The sequence below is a fragment of the Nansenia antarctica genome (assembly GCF_963989245.1).
Source record: "Nansenia antarctica genome assembly, chromosome: 9".
NCBI lineage: Eukaryota > Metazoa > Chordata > Actinopteri > Argentiniformes > Microstomatidae > Nansenia > Nansenia antarctica.
The window spans coordinates 9,831,521-9,855,283 of record NC_137679.1 but is presented as its reverse complement, the minus strand read 5'-3'; the positions used below and the strand labels follow the sequence as shown (position 1 = coordinate 9,855,283).

The window sequence follows — 23,763 nt, the reverse complement described above, 5'->3', positions numbered from 1 at the left end:
CCGTCCAGTACCAAAAGTAGCCCAATCTGGCAACACTGCTTGCTACGTTCTTGCAGCTCGCGTGAACACAGTTTCTTCCATCAGCGCTCGCCTGCCGCTTCGACTGCAGACTCAAGTTAACGCGCGTGCAGAAAGATGCCACGAAACTCATGTCCGGTAAAACAAATTGTTATTTCTCGCCGTGAGAAATAGAGATGCGGCGTGAGAGCGTGAGAACTGGTTGTAATGCGTGTGTCTCACGGTGATTGCGTGAGACTTGGCAGCCCTGTTAACATGGTGAAATGCATTCTTAAGGCCAATGCACACAGCGTGCGATTTCTGTTGCGCGACAACATTCCATTGCAACGCACACGGCGTGCGATGCGATTTTGTTGCGCCGCAAAATTCCATTTTCAACTCACACCATTGAATTCTATGAGAAAATCATAAAAAATCGCATCCCAATGCACACGGCGTGTGATGCAATTTCTGTTGCACCTCAACATTCCATTCTCAATTGTTACGTAGTCGGACCAGGCAGGCTGATTACAATAGGCTCTACCAATATTGCTTGCCTTGCTTCCACAATTTCTAATTAATTTAATTTAATTAATTTTGCCATTTAGCAGACGCCTTTATCCAAAGCGACTTACAATTGCGAATTACAGGGACATTCCCCCTGGAGTAACTGAGGGCTAAGTGCCTTACTCAAGGGCACACTAGTAGTGGTGTGGTTTCAGGCGGGATTTGAACTCACAACCTTCCGATCACAAGTCCAACTCACTATCCACTAGACCACCACTACTACAATTTCTACAAGATACAACTGGACATATTGTGATAAAATATGTGGGTCCCCTGATTTAGGGGTATTGGTAAAATGTCAGGAGAGGGAGCGCACAAAACACACAGCCAGAAAGGTGTATTATAAAAGCCACTTTATTATTATGGGCGATGATCAGGCAGACATAGATTCGGAGGACGGAGACAGTCCAACATCTAGCTATTCGCCCCTAGGACTCAACTTCCACAACTGATCATGCATCTCAATTAATCATCATAAATATACAGTAGTACAAATTAATCTCATTCAAATAATCATAGGCCTATAAATAAGACAAACATTGGACATATTGGCTGAATAGTAAATAATTAAAAGGGCACGTAACTCGCCGGGTATTTGAGAGTCTGAGCGGTGCACTGCCAACCGCAGCCTGGGTGAAGATTGCGGTTCCTCTGATCAGGAAATCCAGCACGTACGTAGATCGGGTGAGAAAAATAGGAAAAATGTCCAAGGGGGTGGAATCCCTGAGACATACGAGTTCTTCTCTTGCATAAGAGATGTCACAGAACACGAATCCAGACATACAGACACACCAAACAACACTCCACAGTACCACAGCTACCATGGACGGCGCCGTCTTGGACATGCGCATACGCATCTGTCTAGCTGTGGGCTATATAAGTGTAGTGGCTGGCTGATGGTGATGTTCGTATCTAGTACAGTTCGTTCTAGAATAACGGTCACTTAACATCTCATCAACGAAAGGAGACAAACGAAAATGGGTGAGTAGCAACGTTAACGTCGATATGCTTTTATGTAATGATAGCGAGCTTTTTTGCTAGCTAGCTAGTTAATAGTAACTTTTTTTTTTTTGCTAACGTTTTATTTGTGTTTATACTCGACACTTCATTAATGTTAGCTAGCTAGCGTTGTCATCATTTTCATACCAGCCCCATGTCAGGTAACCAACCATAGTTTGACAGTTCTTTTGTATTGTAAAAAAATCTACCGGTAATTGGTCAAAAATAAGTGGCAGGTACATTTTAGAATCCACCAACTTCTGTGGTGGTACACGAAACTTGTGTTCAAAATGACTGAAATACCACTAATGTTGCTGTTTTTTCTCTTTACAGATAGTGACATGAGTAAGAAGAAGGCTGCCGCACTTCTTCTATATCGCCGGCGTAGACAGCATCGGAGGCAGTGGGTGCACCCACTAAATAAACAGAGGCAACAACAGGGAGCTGAACATTTTCTACTTAGTCAAGTGCCTGTGATGGAGGGTCTCAACCCTCAATTCCAGACACGGGCCCAAATAGGGATAATAAAGCTCCTGGTTGAGCTGCGCAATCTCCAGGAGCAGCCACACATCAATTACAACACTGCTGCCAGGCCAGCACACAGGGAGCAGCTGGCGTACCAACAACCCATGCCTTCCTGGGAGAACTACCACCAGCAATACAATCCCCACAATCAGGGTCCTCCCCCTCCCCCTCCCCCCGCCCACCACCCAAGCTATGCAGATGAGGTGGACTTTATAACACCTATGTAAATATTTTTTTGAAAATAATAAGACAAATATTTCTGAATGAGATATTTAACCTGGTGTTTTGTAGTTAACAGTTAACAATTTTATAGTATTCACTTTATTTATTTGGAATATTTTGCACTCATTGATTGTTCATTGGTATTTATTTGTCAAATAACTTTTTGTTTTTATTGGTGTACTTTTGTCATTGTGTTTACTTATAGACCTTGTTATGGGCAAGTTTGTTGCTTTTATAAAAAATCTTGCTTAGGGCCATAAAAGTCCCAGGGCTGGGTGTTTATGATAATTTTCTGAATGAGCTTATATTTGAAATAAAATAACATTGGTCCAACACAAAACTGTGCATACTGCATACTGTGTACATATTGGTCCGGATTCTGTACATCGATACTGCACAAAAGCAGCCTATGTGTATATATGTAATCTGTAATATGTAATATGTAATATGTGCATATTCGACATTTATTTTTTTGTTTTACATTTAATTAATAAATGAATAAATAAACCACATTAAGTAACTTATTTTCCTGAATTCATTCATAGTATGAACTATACCATTCATAGTATGACTCACCTCAATGTTATCGCCAGCCTCTGCTTGGCCTCAATAGGCTGTCTGTAATTAGTTATCAGCCTCGTCAGGTCAGGTCCCACCACACAGAGAAGGGCCTCCATTTGCACCGCAGACATCCTGAAATATTTGCGGTGCCTTTCCTCGTCCAAAGCTAGCTCTGCCACCAAATGATGGAAGGCTCCCTGTTGTTGCCTCTGTTTATTTAGTGGGTGCACCCACTGCCTCCGATGCTGTCTACGCCGGCGATATAGAAGAAGTGCGGCAGCCTTCTTCTTACTCATGTCACTATCTGCAAAGAGAAAAAACTGCAGATGTTTTATAATGTTCTAGCTCTATTTACTCTGACACAGTAACATAGATTTTGATTCTGACACTTCTACAGCCACCCCACAGGTGTTAGCTTTAATTTGATAACAAGATAATTATGAAGGCCCTTGTGATTGTGGAGATATTCTATATTCACTGTGGGCATGTCATTTCGAGCAGAAAACCAGAAAAATGAGGTGGATAAGAAGAGGTTAAGTCCTGCACTTAAGTCAGGCATTATATACATATGCCATGTAGCTGATGCTTTTATTCAAAGCCACTTACTTAGTGGCTGTAGGCTATACATATTTAAACATATGATCCCAGCAGGATTTTTAACCTACAATCAGAGCGCCATGCTCTACCGACGGAGCCACAGAGGACCAGGCATCTGAACACCTCAACTCAAGTTGATACTCCCTCAAAACTTGCGACATCTGTGGCATTGTGCTGTGTGATAAAACTGAAGATTTTTTTTTTTTAGTGGCCTTTTATTATGACCAGCCTAAGGCACACCTGTGCGATAATCATGCTGTCTAATCAGCATCTGGATATGCCACACCTGTCAGGTGGTTGGATTATCTCGGGAAAGGAGAGGTGCTCACTAATACAGATTTAAACACATTTGTGAACACAAATTGAGAGAAATAGGCCATTTGTGTACATAGAAAAAGTCATAGGTCTTTGACTTCAACTCGTGAAAAACTGGAGCAAAAAATTTGCAGATTCAGTTGCTGAGGAGCTTTCTGGATGTTCCCACGGTTACATGGGCTTCTAAGGTGTGGTGAATACCCCCCTTTGTGACTTTGTACTTCTATCTTTATGATTCTCACACTCTCTGATATGGAAATGGAATGAGCTTTTGTTTTCCATCACTCTCAAACACTTAGTTGGATAGAGGTAGCAGAGGAACTGCAGTGTCACTCTCACTCACAAGTCATAGTTGCTTGTATCCCATTCTCTTCCATGTCCTGCTATTTTGCATGCCAACCACATACGGTGCCCTCAAACCAATGTTCTTCATCGAGGAGAGAAAATCTATAACCGGATGCCGGTTAATCCTGGCTCCTTCACCATGTGGGCTGAATCCGGGAACGTTCATTCCACACGTCATTCCTTCTGCATCGGTGCTGCCACTTGGCATCAACCTCCGAGGCATCAACGGCTACCCTGATGAGATGGCACACACACACACACACACACACACACACACGTAGCTACCCACGCACACATACTATTCCAGGCACACACAAACACATACGCAAACACACTCTCCTCGGCGTCTTCCAAATGTCAAGTGATTGAAATCAAAAAGACAGTGTCAAGCACAAGCGTTGAGTACATATGATGTGACATTAAGATGCAATGGCGTGCAGCAATTAACAGCCTGCTGACAGGCAGATAGGTTGAGGTCCTCAGCAGCATACAAACTTACTTTATATTGAACTCTAAGAAATTGTGAAACCCAAAAGGCACTGAGTAATGAATGATATCGAGACATGATATCAATGGTAATAAACAACGGTAGGCTACAGCTGTTGAAATTCTGTGACTGCAGAAATGGTCTCCTCATCAACGGCGTTAGACGTACTGGGGCCATCTCCAATAGAAAAATAGAAAACACTGCAGGTAAAACAAAATAAGGAACAAAATAAGGACTGCTCAAACATACTGAATGGGGAAGTGTGGCCAAACATTTGACTGGTACTGTAGGCTCAGGTAAGCCTTCAACATCTTCAGTTGGGGGATCTTGCAGCCTTATACAGGTTACACACTTCACATACAGTTTATACAGGTTACACACTTCACATGTTTATACAGGTTACACACTTCACATACAGTTTATACAGGTTACACTTGAAACTCTTGCAATACACTTGAAACTCACTGAAAGATATAGGTCTACCATTTGTATCACTGAGAGACAGATACCTTTTGAGGAAGAGTACATTTTACATAAATGTAAAAAAAAATCGCTAAATGTACACCTTTATCCAAAGCGACTTACAACAAATACATTTGTCTAAGGAAGTGAATTGTCTATCCATCAGTAATCATACCAAATAGTAATCTATGCCAAAACTAGGGGCTACTGGCAGTTACAATGCTAGAAGAACATGGTTACTACTAATGATTACTAGGCTAGGATATAGGTCAGAAAGACTTCAAATGCCTCACTGAATTAGGCTAATAAACAGTAAATGCATTGTAGTTATGTCAATTCACGTAAGTTAGCCTACACACCATCATTTTAAACATAGCCTACAACTGATATTATCTATCCTACTGATAATATAGCCACAGTAGTAAATGTTCATTTATTAAATGAAAATAAAACAATTTAGGCTAGTATAATTTACGCATTTAATCTGTCAGCATTTTTTTTGCCAAGCCATCTCCCTCGCCTTGTTAATTGCGACAGTATTGGCCTTTTTGATGATTACTTCTTTATATTCTTCATAAAGCTCCATCAGCAGGGTGAAGAACAGAGCAGTGACTGACTGACTGACTGAAAACTTTATTAGAAGATTTGCAGGAGTAGGTACATGAAAGTACATATTACATACAAGGTCAACTAACAGGATAACAACCCAAGAAAGCCACTGGCTTATTTCAATTGGGGTCCTTGATTCTCAATTCATCGTTATGTGAAGAACAGAGCACTCGTTTTTGCTTCTGTACTCGCCACAGTATCTTCTTTTCGATAATTGCCTGTTCTGGGCTGCTTATGTAGCCTACTCCGTGCAGGCGCAAACATTTACAAGCCTGGCTAGTTAACGTTGACGAGACTGGCTACGTTAATGGAATGGCTTGCGCCTTAAGTCACAGTCAACGTTAATTCAAACCGGTCTTTTTCAATTAAATGCAGATTTCATTAGCAACGTTGATGGAACTCCCCCCTGGTCAACCCTGAAAGCAAGAAAGTGTTGAATTATCCACTGTAGCCTAAACACAGCAGAGCTGCCAAGTCTCACGCAATCGCCGTGAGACTCACGCATTTCAACCAGTTCTCACGCTCTCACGCCGCATCTCTATTTCTCACGGCGAGAAATAACAATTGTTTTACGGGACTTTTATTTTTAAAATTCCTTGAAAGAAAGCTACCGGACATGAGTTTCTTGGCATCTTTCTGCACGCTCGTTAACTTGAGTCTGCAATCGAAGCGGCAGGCGAGCGCTGATGGAAGAACCTGTGTTCACGCGAGCTGCAAGAACATAGCAAGCAGTGTTGCCAGATTGGGCTACTTTTGGTCACACTGGACGGGTGGGAAAAAAAGCAGCTTTTAGACCGGTTGGGCTGGACATTGTCAATTGTCAATTCCGTCTGGCAACCGTGGTAGCAAAATATGTGCATACATTACAACATCGTATCTGGTAGCCTATGGACTGGGTTGCACCAATATGGCGTAAGTCATTACTAAATGCAGGCATTTAGTAGTTACTAAACCCCTAGTTGTTACTAGTTAGTTTCAAACTAGTTGTTTACTAATTTCGGTTGCACCACGCCAATCTTTTGCCAATCTTAGCTAGTAAATACTCAGTTTTGGTAACTGTTTTTTGTTTCTCTACTGTAACATAACCAGGTACATTAATAATAATAATTATTGATAATTACAATTTACAATACAAATACAACAATTGGGGGTCCCTCAACGCACAAAATCAACCACCAAGCCCTCATTCTGACCCAGGAAAAACCCTGGTATGTACTGTATAACATGATAGCCATCTATGAGCAATGCACTGTATATAAGATGATGACCACTGGTCTTTCTGCTGCTGACCAAGGGGCTGAGTCCTGTTGATGGGGCCAATTTTTCTTTTAGAGTCTGTAGGCTACTGTATTTGTTTATTAAGATTTCATAAATATGATATATTGTCTGAATTTTTTTCTTGTTTTATAAAATGTTATTATTTATTAGTTATTATTTTCATTTCTTGTGCTGGTTTATTATGAACAACATGTAAAATTGCAGGAAACTAGCACAAATAATTGGGTGGGAGAGAGGGGCCGCCGCTGCCAAAACGTGCACAGTTTTGGGTCGCTCCACCGCCAAAAAATCTCACTCCAAACTTTTGGTGAAACTTGGCAGCCCTGACACAGTTTGCAAGATAGAATATTACCATCTACCAGATAACATTTAGGCCTGGGCTACACGTATATGGATATTTTTTTTAAATGATATTTTCGTCCTCGTTTAAAAAAAAAAAAAATCTGTCCACACCACAAAAATATCTCTGTCCATACGAAAAACCAAAACTGAATACGATCTGTCAAATACTGTAGAAGAACGTTATGGGCATGCGCAGTCAGTTGTAATCAAACAGCGACAGTGACTCAAAACGTAAACAGACCAAACTCTTTGGAACAGACAGAAAAGAAAAGTACAAAGCAGACAGAAAAGCAAGTTATGGCGACCAAGAAGAAAACAAAAACTGATTATTTTGTGTGGTTGTTGCTGTTGACAACCGTTTTGCTTCAATGCGCATGTGTGAACGGCTTGACGCTTGACGCTTGACGTCATTGATTGATTGATTGAAAACTTTATTAGAAGATTTGCATGAGTAGGTACATGAAAGTACATATTACATACAAGGTCAACTAACAGGATAAAAACCCAAGAAAGCCACTGGCTTATTTCAATTGGGGTCCTTGATTCTCAATTCATCGTTACATGTAAGACAGACAAAAAAACAAAAACAAAAAACGGATTGCATCAACACCAGCTCCGTTTAACATAACCACTGACCCACTCAATCGGATATTTTTTTATTTCTTCACTTTTTTATCAGTTTGGAGAAATCTCTGTTTATGTGAGTGAAAACGCTGTGTTTGTATGGTTGAGAGGCCCAATTGTACAAAAAAATATACATTTAGAAAAATATCCATATACGTGTAGTCCAGGCCTTAGTATCTGCTTCGCAAATATTGTATGGGTGTTCACAGGCTTACAACAATGCATACAACATCCCTAAAGGGCTGTAAAAGCATTTGGAAGACCCTGCTCTATAATGGAGAAGGACAGCAGAGAAGTCGCTGTATACATGGGCAGGCTAATGGTGAATCGTTGAGGTCACATAATGCTAGATGACCTGTGTCTGATCCAGATGGCAAGCCATTTGTCCCTGCACCTGAAAGAGGTGCAGGGGGACCCTGGGAGGGTGTACCAGGGGGTTAGCTGGGACACATAATTGGTGTTGGATGATCCTGGTGGGGTGTGAAAAGTGTATATCAGAGGGGAGCCATCCATCCATATGCACCAAACCTAACGGTACCATTTTCATTAAAATGTATTAAAAACGACATAAGAACCTGAAAATATAGAAAGAATATACTTATACTGATATACATATACTGTTCTTTGCATTGCTAATGTACTAATTCACTCTATTTCTCTCTTCGACTTTCTACTTCGCTCTCTGAGGGGATGTATGGGAAAGGGTATTCATAATTACTGAGGCCTAATTGGACAACTGTCACAGACACATGGGTTAAGTAGAGCCACAGTGAAAGGCTTCAGTAAATAATTCACACCATGTTCAGTGTGTGTGTGTGTGTGTGTGAGACTGTGTAAAATGTAAGCCTCAGTCAGTGCACAGTAAAAACGGTCGCTTTATAAAGCTGTATAAATACAGTTAGTCAAGGAAATTGTTGTTCCTAAAAAAATACAAAATAACAGACCAAATTTAGTTATGAATCAACATTTATTAGTTATCATAATCGTATGTACACCAAAGGTACAACACTTATTGATATGTATGAACATACTTTTATACCACAGTTCTGGTAAAGAAAAGAATTCATGTATTTTTTTGTCTTTATTCTTTAATATTTTATCTCCCCCCAAATACTCTCTCCCTTTACATCAAAATTACAACAACAGCTTTACAAAGAGGAAAGTTCTAGAAAAGTAAGAGAGGGATAGAAAGGTAGGGCAGGAGTGAGATAGGTTATCAGTTCTACTCAGGAGGAGTTCATCAAAAAAAGACAGAGACTTCTGTAGAAAACAGAATTGAAGATATACTGGCTCATCTTACGAATACTGTGCCGATCCATTTCCATTTTAGCATAACCTTTACTTAATATATCTTATTTGTATGTGTGTGCAGACATTTTTTCTTAGGAAATTAGGAAAGGAAAAAAGGCCAATTTACCAGCTGTGTGTGAACACCTCAAGATTATATTGTACTAAATTGTAACAGGCAGCAACTCCAAACATTTGATAACAACCATGTAAACTTACTGTACAGCTTGGCTGTTGTTAATTCATAAGAATTCTATAAGTATTGCACGTACAGGGTAAATTTGACTTTTTCCTGTTCCCCTGCAAACCTAGTCATGGTGAGACCCATCGTTCACAAACAGCACATCACCCCATATGGACACCCGTCAAAAACTTTAATTGCTTCTTTCCTATTTCTTCCTTCCTTCCAGTTTGCTTCAGAATCATTGTAATCTCTGGAACATTCCGCATTGCCATTGAACAGAGCAATTATATATATTTATGTACAATGAAAATGAATGCACACGACTTATATCTCCATGGAACAAACATTCAAAACGCTTACATTAGATACAAAAAAGATATTTATATATTGATGTGTGACAGCTAGGTGAGACAACTAGTTAACAGCTATTTAAAATAAAAAATACAAGCAATTTATTACACATTGTTTCGTCTATACATTTGGTCTAATCTAATTTTATTCAGAACATAGATGATATTTTTTTTCTAGAGGATTACAAAAAAAAATGTCACAGCAATAAATGTCTAGTTCTACCATGTCAACGCCCCCCCCCCCAAAATAAAAACAAAAAACAAAATATCTGTTACCTACAATATATACACAAAGTGCAAGGAGGCACTTCAAATATCATGCTTTTTTAAGATAGTGATGCAAAAAAAATAATCGTCATTTTTTAACTTCATGCTTCTAAAACAGTGGGTTTGAACATAATAGTGGTCTACACTCAATCCCCTTTGGTGACACAATGGTCTGCATCCTCTCTTTAATGGAGGGCGTCTTCCTTGAAGGTCACAAGCTCAAAAGATGGCCCTCTGGGATTTCAGTGCTGTGGTAAGAATGTTGTGGTGACCTTCCAGTTTCAATTGTCGCGTGTGTGGTGTGGTGTGTGTGTGTGTGTGTGTGTGTGTGTGTGTGTGTTTTGTTCGTAATGTCAGTGTCCATGCAGCTTACAGCAGAACACCACCGTGCGCTGTGGTGAAAGAAAAGCACACTTTGATATTACATGCTCAAAAGCATGCTCAAAAGCATTGTTCTTCTGACTGAGAAAGTGTTTTCAGGTACTAAAGGAACTGCTGCACTATGAATGTGTGTGTTAAGTTGTCTAGTGTTATTTTTTTTTAATCAGCATTGTCATGATGGTCAAACTGACTGCACAGTTTGTAGATAACATCTTCAAGGCAAGGTTGTCGTTGAGCAAAATATGAACTGAACGAGACAAGAGAGCAGGACACAACACTGATAAAGCAATGACATCCACACTTCTCCCCTGCACACAAATATATCTGTCATGCAGTCACATACACTCAAAAGATTAGCAGCCAAGTAGTCTTACTTTGCGTGTGTTTGTGTGTAGTTCTCTATAACCATTTGGTTCCGTGAGAGGGACAGAATTCTACAACCTGATAGTTGGCACGTTTGGGAGGGCCATTTTCAGGCGCCCAGTTCACTGCTCTTGTTTGTGATTGGTCCTAATAACCACGTCCTGGCTGACAATAACACACTTCTGCAGCATCCAGGGTAATGTGAGAACAGTCGTGAGCTCTGGTGGTTAAGAGGCTGTGGTTGTTTGTACCTGTGAGGTAGAGCCCACTCTGGGGCTGGTTAAAAAAAGAGTGGGAGATGTCAAATGTTGTAATACCTCACTCTGCCACTAGTTGTGGTAAGGACACTGTTGTCCTATGAAAACCTTTTAGAAAAAAATCAGAAAATGGGGACGGGGGGGGGGGTGTTGGGGACTGTTCTGTCTGTGGCATAATTTCTCTTCAGGCGGACATGTGTGTTTGTGCTTTGAGGTAAGAAGGGAAACCAATGAAGATAAGAGGAGTCCCTGGAATGTCGATCTTAGCAAATTGTTGTGTGCTTTTTTTTCCTAAGAAGAATCTGTAATAAAAGTAGCTCATTTTATTATGAATTCTATAGGGAAACGTTATCTCCAGCATATAGGCGCAAGATATACAAAAATGTTTCTCTTTCAAAAATAATTAGGTGGTAAACAGTCAATGTTGTTTAAAGTCAAAGCTTTCATATTCAAGTTGTGCTATATAGAAAGGCAATTGCCTCAATTGGGCTGTTTGAGAACCGTATTATGCTCTCATTAACAGGTAAACATTTTCAAGATTATGTGAACTATTTTTTTCCCTGCTAAGTAGTTTATGCTGAGGCCTGAAAGAATATATATTATTTTTCCCGTAACTGGGTTTCTCAAAAGAAGAATGTCATGAGATATGAGAGGTGTCAAAATGATATATAAACACGACTCTTTTTTAATACGGTATACAGTATATAGCTGCAGTTGTGCTGTACAGTAGTTGACTGGTAACCACTCAGTTGTTCTTTAGGAAGTACTACAGTTGTATTTGTGCCATGTTTTTCATATTAATTTAGAGTCTGGAAAGATACACAGGTCCTTCACTATCGCATTTATTTCGATTTTTTGGGGGGATTGATGTCTGATAACAATGTTTACCTTCACTTTTCATTCACGAGGCGTTGCAATAATCGTGTGTAAAAGACATGGTTTATCAATTCCATCGTTGCCAATTTGGAGAATTGAAAATAGTGATGAGACAGCTCTTTGAGTTAGCTATGTGTGAATATATTGTGCGCTGAAATTACAATATCGGTGACTGTCAGTGAAGTCATGGAGGCATTTCAAAGGCTTCTATAGGTTGATTGACTTTGTGCCTGTTTGGTCCCTATAAGTAACTGCGGGGAGGGGGGGGGGGAGGGGGTATGTCCTGTTCTCACCCCCACACCATACACACACCCATTCGCACAAATCAAATCCGTTACAGTATATTACCTCATACTGATGGCAACATTGAAAAAGTCCCTTTCCCTTACAGTAGACAAAAACAAATATTAAGAAATAGGGGGGGGGGGGGGGTTCATATTCTTATGTGGGTTGTGCTTTTTATAATTCAATAGAATACGTGCTTGTAGGAGAAAGGCTCAATCTCTCCCACTGTCCTTATTGGTCTGTGGCTTTGTATTTCTACAGTTTAACCACCCTGATGTACCCTGGGGGATCATGGGTAATATTGGGTAACAAAGACACTCAGATAGGTCAAAATATATCTTGGGGAGATATAGATAGATAAAAAGGGGTCAGAGGTTGAGCAACAGCTGTCGATCGCTTTGTCGTCGGTGACGGCAAAGACAAGCTTGTAATGTAATGAAGTTTAGCACAGATATTCCTGCAGTCTACCCCAAGCTTTACCCACTCGATGTCTGCCCGCGAGACTGCCCGGATTGCCTGTGACAAACTCACGACTACACGATCACACTCTGAGTGACAGTTGTTCCCATGTTTTTCACCCACGTTCGTTCTGACCCTCCCCCGTGCTTTCGACGCACTGCTCCCCGTAGTAAACAGAACGCATTATATTTCGAGGAATAATTTAAGAACAGTAATTTTGTTTGTTTTTCTCTTTCCACCCTCCCAAGCCTTGATGTCCATTGTGCAAGTGCTTACTACAAAGCACACGTGTGTGCTCTAAGAGGCAAAATATATACTTCTGTTATCATCTCAAGTGAATTAGTATTAGTTTTCTCAGTCAGTCAGATAGACGGTTAGAAACACTGTAAAGGGACTAATAAAATAAAAACCTAAACTATATATATAAAAAAAACAAAATTAGTAGTTCTGTTCGCATGACTCTCTTTTTTTTCGTTCACTCTTTTTTTCACCAGATAGGAAAGCTTGTTGGGCTCAGGAGCTGGGGATCTGTGTGCTGGCATTATTCACGTTTCCATGGTTCCTCCTCAACAAGCGTGCACTCCGCAGCAGAGCCGTTAGTGGCCGAGGTTACCTGAAAGCAATTATCAGGAAGATCTAAACAACAGGTCCAAGGCACAGGCATAATGATAGATAGATAGATAGATAGATAGATAGATAGATAGATAGAGAGAGAGAGAGAGAGAGAGAGAGAGAGAGATAGAGAGACAGACAGACAGACAGATAGATAGATAGATAGATAGATAGAGAGACAGACAGATAGATAGATAGATAGATAGATAGAGAGACAGACAGATATATAGATAGATAGATAGATAATAAAATAGATAGATAGACAGACAGACAGATAGATGCATATTTCATGATCTTCACTGAATGGTTTAAAGCAGAGAAACCAGCTCTCCTGTATAAATACTGTACAGTACATTATATGTTCAAATGATATCATTTAGAATACAAAGATATTCTGAGGATATCTGGAAGACCTGGACAACCGTTGAGGATCATGCTTAGGGTAGCACGGTGATCGTAAGAACAAACACAGACTTTTGACTGACCTGAGAACAGTCAACATGTAATCACACAACGTTGTCATGCAACGACGATACAAACAGACAACCGATTCATTCCACAATACAAAAATAAGTGCATTGTTATGTTTTAGTCTCTACGAGTTATGTTTGCAAAGCGTTCTACAATGATTTGTTTCTTTGGAAGGAATATTAGATAAGTTATTCATGTTAATGTACATCCATAAGACATAGAAGAAAATAAAAACATCAATAAAATAGTAGCCTTTGTGCCAAGATTATCTATAAATCACCTCGAAACGGTCTGACTTAAATATGTCAGGATGTATCGATGTGGATGGACCACTGGTGTGTGAGGGCCGCCTCGGTGTTGCTAGGCAACACCCTTGATCCTTTGATAAATGAATGGGTTCATCCGTAGAAGCTTTGGTAGCCAGGGCTCGGCGTGCCAGAAAAACAAGCGACTCAAATTCCCATACATTATCATGCAACCAAACCAAAGACAGCTTGGCTGTAATCTTTTCATACTGTGAGCTCAAAGTGGTAATGTTTCAGATATATGCGTGAGCTAGTTTGCATCTACCGATTTGTGATTTCACACGACAGATTTCTCACAACGGGCAAGAATAGGCTACCTGGTGTCAACATGCAAAGCCTGCCTGCATCTCTATGGACAGATTGAGAATGACTCAGTCGGTGGGTGTGCACAGTGAATATATGCAGTGCTAATTAGTCACTTCTACAGTTTTTCTCTGCATTGAGGAAATTGAGAAATTAAATTCCCGCCCCTTTAAAAATGATACTTAGAGGAATTGAAACGTTTTTGAAGATACAGAGAGAATCCAATACACCGTTCTCTCCTAAACCCAACAAAGGGTAATTTGATCAGCGATTGATAAACGAAGCCCAAAGAAATCAGCAGGGGTAGTAATCCACTACAGCCTCTGAAGCTGATCGGGAGAAAGACCGTAGGCTAAGCCTTATAATTTGACATGGGATTTGGAACCCGAAATGTGGTGGTGAAACCTGCATGGGTTGGGGAGGGGGGGGTTGGTGGGGCTCATCATGTAATTCCCTTGACTTCTAGTCAGGCTTAGATGGCTTTCCCTCTTTCTCTCGTAGCCAATCCCCAGGAAGTCCAGAGAGAACAGATGAGGATGGGGTTGGGGTGGGGGCGTGGGGGCATGAAGGCAGAGAAAATCTATCACTGTGTTTTCTCTACAGTACTGTATTGTAATGTTTCTGTTTTGTTTCTGTTCATTCAACGTTTTATCGATTATATATCAATTATGGTGATTGAAACGGTCTTCTGTTGCACTGTGGAACATGGCTTGCTCTTTCCCGTGAGATGTGTAGTCTTTAGATGAGCAAAACTATCTTTGTCAAGATGGTATGTTCTTTAAAATGGCACAAAAGCTGCTATTCCAGGCGAATGCACATTGAAATATATACACAAAATGTCATTTTTGGGGTCTTTTTCGGATCTCCTTCTCCAAATAACTGTGTATGTATTTACATTGGCAGATAGAAACATGCTGAATGAAAAAGGAAAGGAAAAAGTGCAAAAGTGTGCACATGCAAGAGGACGAAAGGTGGTTATATACAAGTCTCTATGTCTGTTAGCGTTAATTGTACCTTGCACTCATCTACTACGACAGAATTGTGAGCGGCATAGACGCACTGGTTGGAGTTGTTTTCGTGGTGGTTCTTCATGTCATCGTAGTAGGACTGAGTCTTGGTCAGCATCTCGATGTCCTCTGTTTTGGCCTGCGCAGCATCCAGCTCATCCAGCTCCACCTTGGACAGGTGGTACACGATGCCCGCGCCGTAGGAATCGCCGACTACGTTCACCGAGGTCCTGAATCGATCCCTGCGTTTAAAGAACGGATTTATAGTTGGGTTTTGAAAGTGTTGGATAGGGTTAGGAAAATGTTTGGATGGAGGGTGGAGGTACATCAAACAGTTGGGACGACACAATAAGGGGGCGGATGAAGGAACAGAACAGAATAGTGTTTGATATCTGTTATACATGCCCCTAATTTGTGTCAGGGTCTGGTGAAAACGTCCCCAAGTAGGGCAATGTCATTTTTCCCCTCCAGGCTATGAAAGTGCAGATTGTAAGCTTTCAAATGATGTTTCATACATTGAAATCTGAAAATAGTTGAAGAAGATATGCTTATTTGAATGTTGGTACCCCTCAAATCTGAATCACGTTTGCTACCATCGCGTTGGTAGCTAGGTAGGAGCTAAGACATTGCTATGAACCTCTACCTGCATGTTTAGCACATCACAACATGCTGAGAGAACTTCAACATGCTAAAAACACATAACTACACATAATTAGATGACCACACAGTCCTTGAACAGGTCCTAAAAGGTATGTTTGTTTTCAAGCCATGACCCAGTAAGTTTATGACCCAGTAACTTCCGGCAGACTATACAGTGAATCCAAGTGATCCTAAAACTGTTGTTTTTTGTTATATCGAGACTCTTCAACACTTCAACTTTCGTATAATGCGGAAAAAACGGAAGCTTTTTGATTATTTGCACGACTTGAGAATTGTCGACATCCGGACCTTTTCACCAGACCGTGTCACATTGAATCATTTAAAATGCAGACTTACAGGAGCCAGTCGACAGCAACCAACAGACTGATGTCCTGGGTTGGCAGCCCGACCGCAGTGAGGATCAGAAGCATGGTCACCAGTCCAGCACTGGGAATACTGGCCGCACCCACACTGGCCAGAGTGGCTGTCAGACTGTGGAGGAAAAACCTTCAATCAACTGCATGATCCGAAGCATGGCGACGGTGCTCTAGCTGAACCTAGTCATACTGATGTTCTAGATCTGTGATAATAATAATCATAATCATAATCATAATCATAATAATAATCATAATCATAATAATCATAATAATAAATATGAATTTCTAGACACTCAAAGTCGCTTTACACACTGAGAAAATCGAGTTGTAATAATAAAAAGAAACAATAAATAAATAAAAGAAAGTATAGGGGCCTAATTAAGGTAGTGCTGGGGACACATGGGAAGGGGAGGGGGAGAGGGTTAACTGGTGAAGGCCAGCGTCAGCCATGGAGTGTGAGAATGAATATCCCATTATTATGCAGAGTGAACAAGAGGCTATAATGTCAGATGTTGAACAACGAGAAACCAAAGACAGATTAAATAATATAGAGGTTAAGGACTGTCTCGATCAATTTAAATGCACTTGAGGCTAATTGGTATAGACACTTCATGGAATGGATTCATTGTGACTTTTCGGTGTGTTTTTGGCAGCACTAAGGCTTTTGGTTCAGTTCCTGCATACATTATGTGTATGGCAATGGCCCCTGGTTTGAGCATAGATTACTTTTTCCTGCTACGGCTGGTATCCAAGTGATGATTCACTTACTTAGTCAAATGTATTTGTTGTAAGTCGCTTTGGAATAAGGTGTCTGCTAAATGCCGAAAATGTCAATGTCAATGTAAATTTATATATTACGTATTGATGAAGTGTTTGTTAAATATAATCGAATTATCATTTAATAGATATGTGAGGAAATGTGAAAATGTGAAAGTGTTTCCTGTGATATTCCTACCTGACAGTGACTATCTGACCAGCATCCAGATAGATCCCGTTCATCTGAGCGATAAAGATGGCGGCCACTGCCTCGTAGAGGGCTGTTCCATCCATGTTGATTGTGGCACCCACGGGAAGCACGAAACGGGTAACTCTCTTGTCGATGCCCAGGTTTTCCTCCAGACATTTGAAGGTGACAGGCAGTGTGCCGGCACTGGCAAAGTGAAAAAAGACGTGTGAGATACTACAGTATCTAAGCTGAGATATTCGAATGAAAGGCTCATGTGAAACAAACCATTAACACTAGAAGAGCCGTGATGTACGTGTGAGTAAAAAACATTTCTATCTTTGCACTTGATCAAATTTCAGGACCCTCCTTTCATGACTTTTCCTAGATATGTGCTTTCTAGTATCCTTACATTTTCAAAATCACACCAGGATAAGCTAGTATAAGCTACTATTTTGCATTTCTTCTGTGTAGGAGGCAGGCTAAAAAACAAGATGGCCAACTAGTGGTCGTTGTGTGTAAGTAGCAGATTTACATTCTAAAAAGGGGGTCTATTAGATCCCCAAGGCGGCTCTACTAGTAGGTGAAATAGGCACGGCTGTTCTAGTGTTAAACAACTTTCGACAGTTGGCGTTTGGATTAAAACATTTTGAAACAAGTGAAAACAAGTGAAAACAAACGTCCCAGTCTCTTACCTGGAGGCTGTGCCCAGGGCAGTGATCCAGGCCTGGAAGATGCCCATGAAGAAGGTGAAGGGGTTTTTCCTGGTGATGGCAAAGTAGATGCTAGGCAGGAAGATGGCACCGTGGATGATCAGCCCGACAATCACTGTTACCATATACATCCCCAGCTGCCTAGCAACCACCTCCAAGTCCTTGATGGAGATGATCTTGCCACAGATTAAGCAAGCGATACCGAAGGGAGAGTACCTGAAGGGCAGAGGAAGGGGTTTGGTCAATAAATGGACTGACTTATAAAGCGCCTTCTTCCAAAGCGCTTTACAATGGCCTCTCATTCACCCGTTTACACACCCATTCACACACTAATGGCAGCAAGCTACCATGCAAGGCGCCGGCCTGCTCATTGGGGGCAATTTGGGGTTCAGTGTCTTGCCCAAGGACACTTCGACATGTGACGCCGGCTCTACCTCCTGCGCCACAGCCGCCCCTGAAACTGTGCTAAGCTCTGTAGTAGAAAGACGGTAGCCTTTTCAAATGTTTTTGGGTTTAACTTCAACGTGCCGATACCAAACAAACGCTCCGTCATTCACATACAATCGATAACTGAAACCGCAGTCTTAAAGGTCGTTCGCGATGGCTACGGTAGATCCACATAGAATGTGTTATAAAAGTGCCACTGACCACATGATCATGAGAACGAGCCTCATCACAATCTCATTGAGGATGTTGAAGAACTCCAGCATGAGCTTGGCCCTCTCTCCCATCTTGCCCATGCAGATGCCGAAGGCGATGAAGAAGCCGATCAGACCTGCGGTAGACAACCAGGACACCCAATCAGAGCTCAGTGTGACTCAAACAAATGTGTGACAGAAGATTGATAATAATAATAATAATAATAATAATAATAATAATACATTAGACACGTATATAGCGCTTTTCTAGACACTCAAAGACGCTTTACAAACTGAAGAGATTGAGTAGTAATAATAAAAAGAAGCCTAATTAAGGTAGTGATGGGGACACATGGGAAGGGGAGGAGGTTAACTGGTGAAGGCGAGCTTGAAGAGGTGGGTTTTGAGGGCCTGTTTAAATGTTGGCAGGGTGTTGGCCTGTCTGATGTGGTTGGGGATGAAGATGATAAAGATATGAAGAAAATCGGATTCATATAATAATGAGGAATTTAAGATGAGTTTACAGTGAATATGGCAGTATGAGGGGCACCCAGGGGTCCAATGAGTTGTAATGGGGGACTATTGGTTGTTTATATGTGGTTTTGGGTCCTTTGAAAATCAAACTCATCCAAAATGAAGATTCGATCCTGTGCAAATTATTTCTTCCATGGGTGCTTTCATGTTTTCAAAAGTTTGTCATCTGTTTAACTGGATTGTAATCATTGACATGACATAAAAAAGGAGACTTTTACTCCCTGAAATAATAATACAAAATGTATAAAAAAAAAATAGAGAGACTTGATCTAAAACATCAGCCAGCGTACCTAAGACGTTCATGCCACTCTTAAACTGCAAGGTCTTCTTGATGATAATTACGGGTTCCTTGGTAATATTGGCCAACAGGCCGTCCAAAGAGGTGGCGTTGATATCTTCCACCACCTTCTCTTCTATCTTCGTCGTGGTCGTTTGTATCTGAGAGGGGAGAACAAAGAATATTAAAAGTAGACAGGGTGTGTTACATCCATAGAATGGCCAGTATGGTCAGTATCATTCTCAGAGAACTGTACCCATCTTCTACCCATCGGAGACTGAAGACCCATCTCTTCAGGCTACACCTTAACTGCTCCTCCTGAGACATCTACTACCCCCCAGCACTGAGACACCCGCTTTTCCCCTTTACTGTGTCCCCTATGACTTCTACTGCCCCCCTTGTACTGTTTCTCTGTTCTCCAGTGTCTATATATTTAAAAGTTTTCCTTCTATCACTGAGACTGCCAATGGCCCCTGGCCTGAGCTAGATTACTCTTCCTGCTACGACTAGTGGATTGATGATTCATTTGCTTAGTCAAATGTATTGATTGTAATTGGCTTTGGAATAAGGTGTCTGCTAAATGCCAAAAATGTAATGTAAGTGAGAACTGTAGATGGTGGTGTGCTATACCTGTTGGAAGCAAGCCTGCACCAGGTTCTCAGGGAACAGGTTCCTGATGAGGTCAAAGAAGGCGTCCAGGCTGGACACGTCATCGTGCTTGTGGCCCTCGCCCAGTTTGTCCTTCAGCTTGGGGTTGCCAGGGTGGATGACCAGTACCAGGATGACTCCCAGCACGGCGGCGATGACCGTGGTGCTCATATAGTACACCATCGCCCTGGTGCCCAGGCGCCCGCTAGACTTGGCATCCAAACCAGCCAGACCTGCAGCCAGAAACAAGCATCCGTAAACATGGCATCCACCCCTCACCCCTCACCCCTCACTGGTGGAACATGTGGACGGCATAGATTCCGTGGTGTAGAATAAGTGCATGGATTTCCTTATTAACACTAGAACAGCCACGAGGGGCCATTTGACCGATGTGAGTAACATGAAACATGTTATATCTTTGCACTCCATCGAATTTCAGGACCCTCCTTTCATGACTTTTCCTAGATATGTGCGTTCTACCACCCAGTATCCTTACATTTTCAAAATCACATCAGAATAAGCTCATATAAAGCTATTTTGCCGTTTTTCTGTGTAGGAAGCAGGTTCATTTACAAGCGGCCAACTAGTGGTCGTTGTGTGTAAATAGCAGCTTAGCATTGTAAAGAGCATTTGAGCATTTGACTCAAGTCCCTTAATTGAAGGTATAAATAAAGGTGTATTGCATTGAATTCTACTGTAGTAGTAACCCTGTAGTAAACATGTGCATGATGATGTTTGATACTGTGGCACCTGATAACGATTAAAAGGAGTAACACACAGTACAGTGGACGAGAACTAGTGTGTCATGTGTTTGAACAGAGGTTCCTTGTCCTCATCGTGCGGGTCCTCTGCATACCTGTGATTAAACTGGAGATGATGAGAGGCAGGATGAGCATCTTCAACATCCTCATCAAGATGTCTCCGGGGAAGGCAATCACCATGACGATGTCCGGGTGGATGGGAGAGGCATAGCGAAGCAACGATCCAAAGACAGCTCCCAGAATCACACCTGTAGAGGGAGAGGGAGAGAGCAGTACCAGAGTTAGAGGCTTTGGGGGAGAGGAATCAATGCTAGAGTGAGACCAGAGTGTGAGAGTTTCTCTGTTTCTCCAGTGTAAAAAAAAAAAAACAGGTCTTAGAAGAAGGTTTTTCCTTCTATCAATGGCCCCGGGCCTGAGCTGGATTACTCTTCCTGCTACGAATGGTGGACTGATGATTCACATGCTTAGTATTCAAATGTATTGATTGTAAGTCGCTTTGGAATAAGGCGTCTGCTAAATGCCAAAAATGTAAATGTAAATGTAAAAATGAGAGAGCAGTAGGAGGAGAGAGAGAGGGAGATATAACGGGGAGATCTCTGAGTTAGACACTGAAAAGAGGAGAAGGACTTTGAGGGGGGAAACAAACAAAACAATGATGGTTGGCTCATAAGGAGTGGAGAGAGACCCGAGTCTAAGGTGACCAACGGACCGATCGCTAAGCCACGCCCCCAAAATGGAAATCGTCCAATCATATCACAGCAAAAGTCACGGCAGGCAGAAAACTCGGACGAACAACTCGCTAATATCTGATGGTGAAAAGCTTCTAGAAGAAATGGTAAATCAGAAATCAGAAATTTGCCAACTCCCGCCATTGTAAGTCAGTGAATGTCATTCAGTCATGGTCGGTCAGTCAGTCGCTGTCAGTGAAGAGTTGTTTGTTTGTCAAAGGGGGCGTGGCTTAGCGATAGGTCCATCCATCAGAGAAACGCATCCGGGTACTTTCCCCTGCCGTAATGTCCACGCCCCTTTTTGGGTGATAGAAGCGGAGAAGTTTGACTGGCGGTCAATGGGAATTTCTGGTCTTTGCTCCTTTAATCCGATAAAATAAGAAAACCGTAGTGCTTTTTAGATATTAGGAGCCCAAATCCGATGGCCAGTTAGGCAAACTATTATATAGTGTCATTGCCGATCAATGATCGACGTCGTTATATAGAGAAAATTAATGAAATAGGGGTTGATTCATCAGATCAGTCATACGTCATCTCCCTGTCATCTGGGATTTGTAGTTCTTCAGTTGATTTGCCGTGGTCCTAACGTCTTCACCTCCAGTCCCCCCAACAGCGTTTGCTTTTGTTTCTTCTTTGAACATTTATCTCCCATGATTACAATAGAAATATGATGCACAGTAGCACTAGTCGATAGCCGTTATGGGTGAAGGGTTAGTAGGTACTAAGTAGTACCTTAGTAGGCTAGATCAAATGAAGAACTACAAATCCCAGATGACAGGGAGATGACGTATGACTGATCTGATGAATCAACCGCTATTTCATTAATTTTCTCTATATAACGACGTCGATCATTGATCGGCAACGACACTATATAATAGTTTGCCTAACTGGCCATCGGATTTGTGCTCCTAATATGTAAAAAGCACTACGGTTTTCTTATTTTATCGGATTAAAGTAGCGAAGACCAGAAATTCCCATTGACCGCCATTCAAACTTCTCCGCTTCTATCACCCAAAAAGGGGCGTGGACATTCTGATGACAGGGAGATGACGCGCAATTGCTCTGATGAATGGGAGATGATCCACACAATAGATCCATTTTGTTTGGAGAGGATTTTGTGACAACACACAGACAGGTTTTGAGAGAAGACAAATCAATTACAAATGAGCAACTGTGTAGAAGAATATTCATGATACGTGGATCTATGGGGCGGTGAATAAATCATGACCTTCCATAAGCCTTAAATAGCTTCTAGATTCTTGTTATTAATTCAATAGTCTGTATTGTGTGAGAGATGGCCTCTTGCATGCTTAGGCACCAGTGGGTGGGGGGAGATTTAACAGAAGCATGGTGTGAGGGAGAAGCCGACGGAGAATTAGGAACTCTTTGATATCCCTTTGAAGAGAGAGTAGGCAGTGCGTCAGACAGTTCTCACACTGCTCGGAGTAGAATCACTAACGGTAATGGTAATGGTTTTCTAGTCAATATTCAGTTGGCTGCAGGATATGATAGATAGGACTCTCACTTCCAACTCTTGGCCAACGGGAGATCAGAAGAAGATAATGACACACTCTTGTGTTATGCCGACTCTGACCTTATAACGAAAACAGTCTGGCGTGTCAAACTGATCGATCCTGTCCCATCCTCATCTCACCGATTGCATTGCACTGGATCACTTGAAAATAACACTACCCCCCCCACCCATCTCTTGCTACAACCCCAACCTACCCTCCTGCCACCCCTCCCTTCCTCACACTGTGCGTCAGAGAGAGAGAGAGCTGACCTCTACATGTGTGTGTCTGTGTGTGTGTGTGTCTGTGTGTGGAGTGTGCGTGTGTGTCTGTGTGTGGTGTGTGCGTGTATGTCTGTGTGTGCGTCTGTGTGTGTGTGTGTGTGTGTCCGTGTGTGTGTGTGTCCGTGTGTGTGTGTCTGTGTGTGTGTGTCCGTGTGTGTGCGTCTGTGTGTGTGTGTGTGTCTGTGTGTGTGTCTGTGTGTGTCTGTGTGTGTGCCCCCTGCAGCCCTGTCTGCACTCTAGCTCTCTGTCCCCCCGTGCTCTGTCTGTGTGACTCTCTCTCTGCCCCGCTGAGGCCAGACAAGGCTAGGCCCAGTCCCAAAAAACCCCCACTACCCCCAGGGATACACTTCCTCTGCTCCCCACAGCACTGCCA

The 23,763-nt window shown here is 41.7% G+C and overlaps 1 protein-coding gene across 1 annotated transcript in view; it reads right to left on the bottom strand.

Moving 5' to 3' along the window:
- Nucleotides 1-13,180: 13,180 nt before the first annotated feature.
- The window catches only part of LOC308165121 (excitatory amino acid transporter 2-like), a gene marked incomplete at both ends in the record, with an annotated part of 17,593 nt that continues 7,010 nt past the window's right edge, over nt 13,181-23,763 (bottom strand). The window contains 9 exons of the mRNA XM_080539229.1: nt 13,181-13,252; nt 15,345-15,579; nt 16,334-16,468; nt 17,309-17,503; nt 17,992-18,225; nt 18,658-18,784; nt 19,472-19,619; nt 20,089-20,339; nt 20,963-21,115. Coding sequence (XP_080395355.1) covers nt 13,181-13,252; nt 15,345-15,579; nt 16,334-16,468; nt 17,309-17,503; nt 17,992-18,225; nt 18,658-18,784; nt 19,472-19,619; nt 20,089-20,339; nt 20,963-21,115 — 1,550 coding nt within the window. The remainder of the gene's footprint in view (nt 13,253-15,344; nt 15,580-16,333; nt 16,469-17,308; nt 17,504-17,991; nt 18,226-18,657; nt 18,785-19,471; nt 19,620-20,088; nt 20,340-20,962; nt 21,116-23,763) is intronic.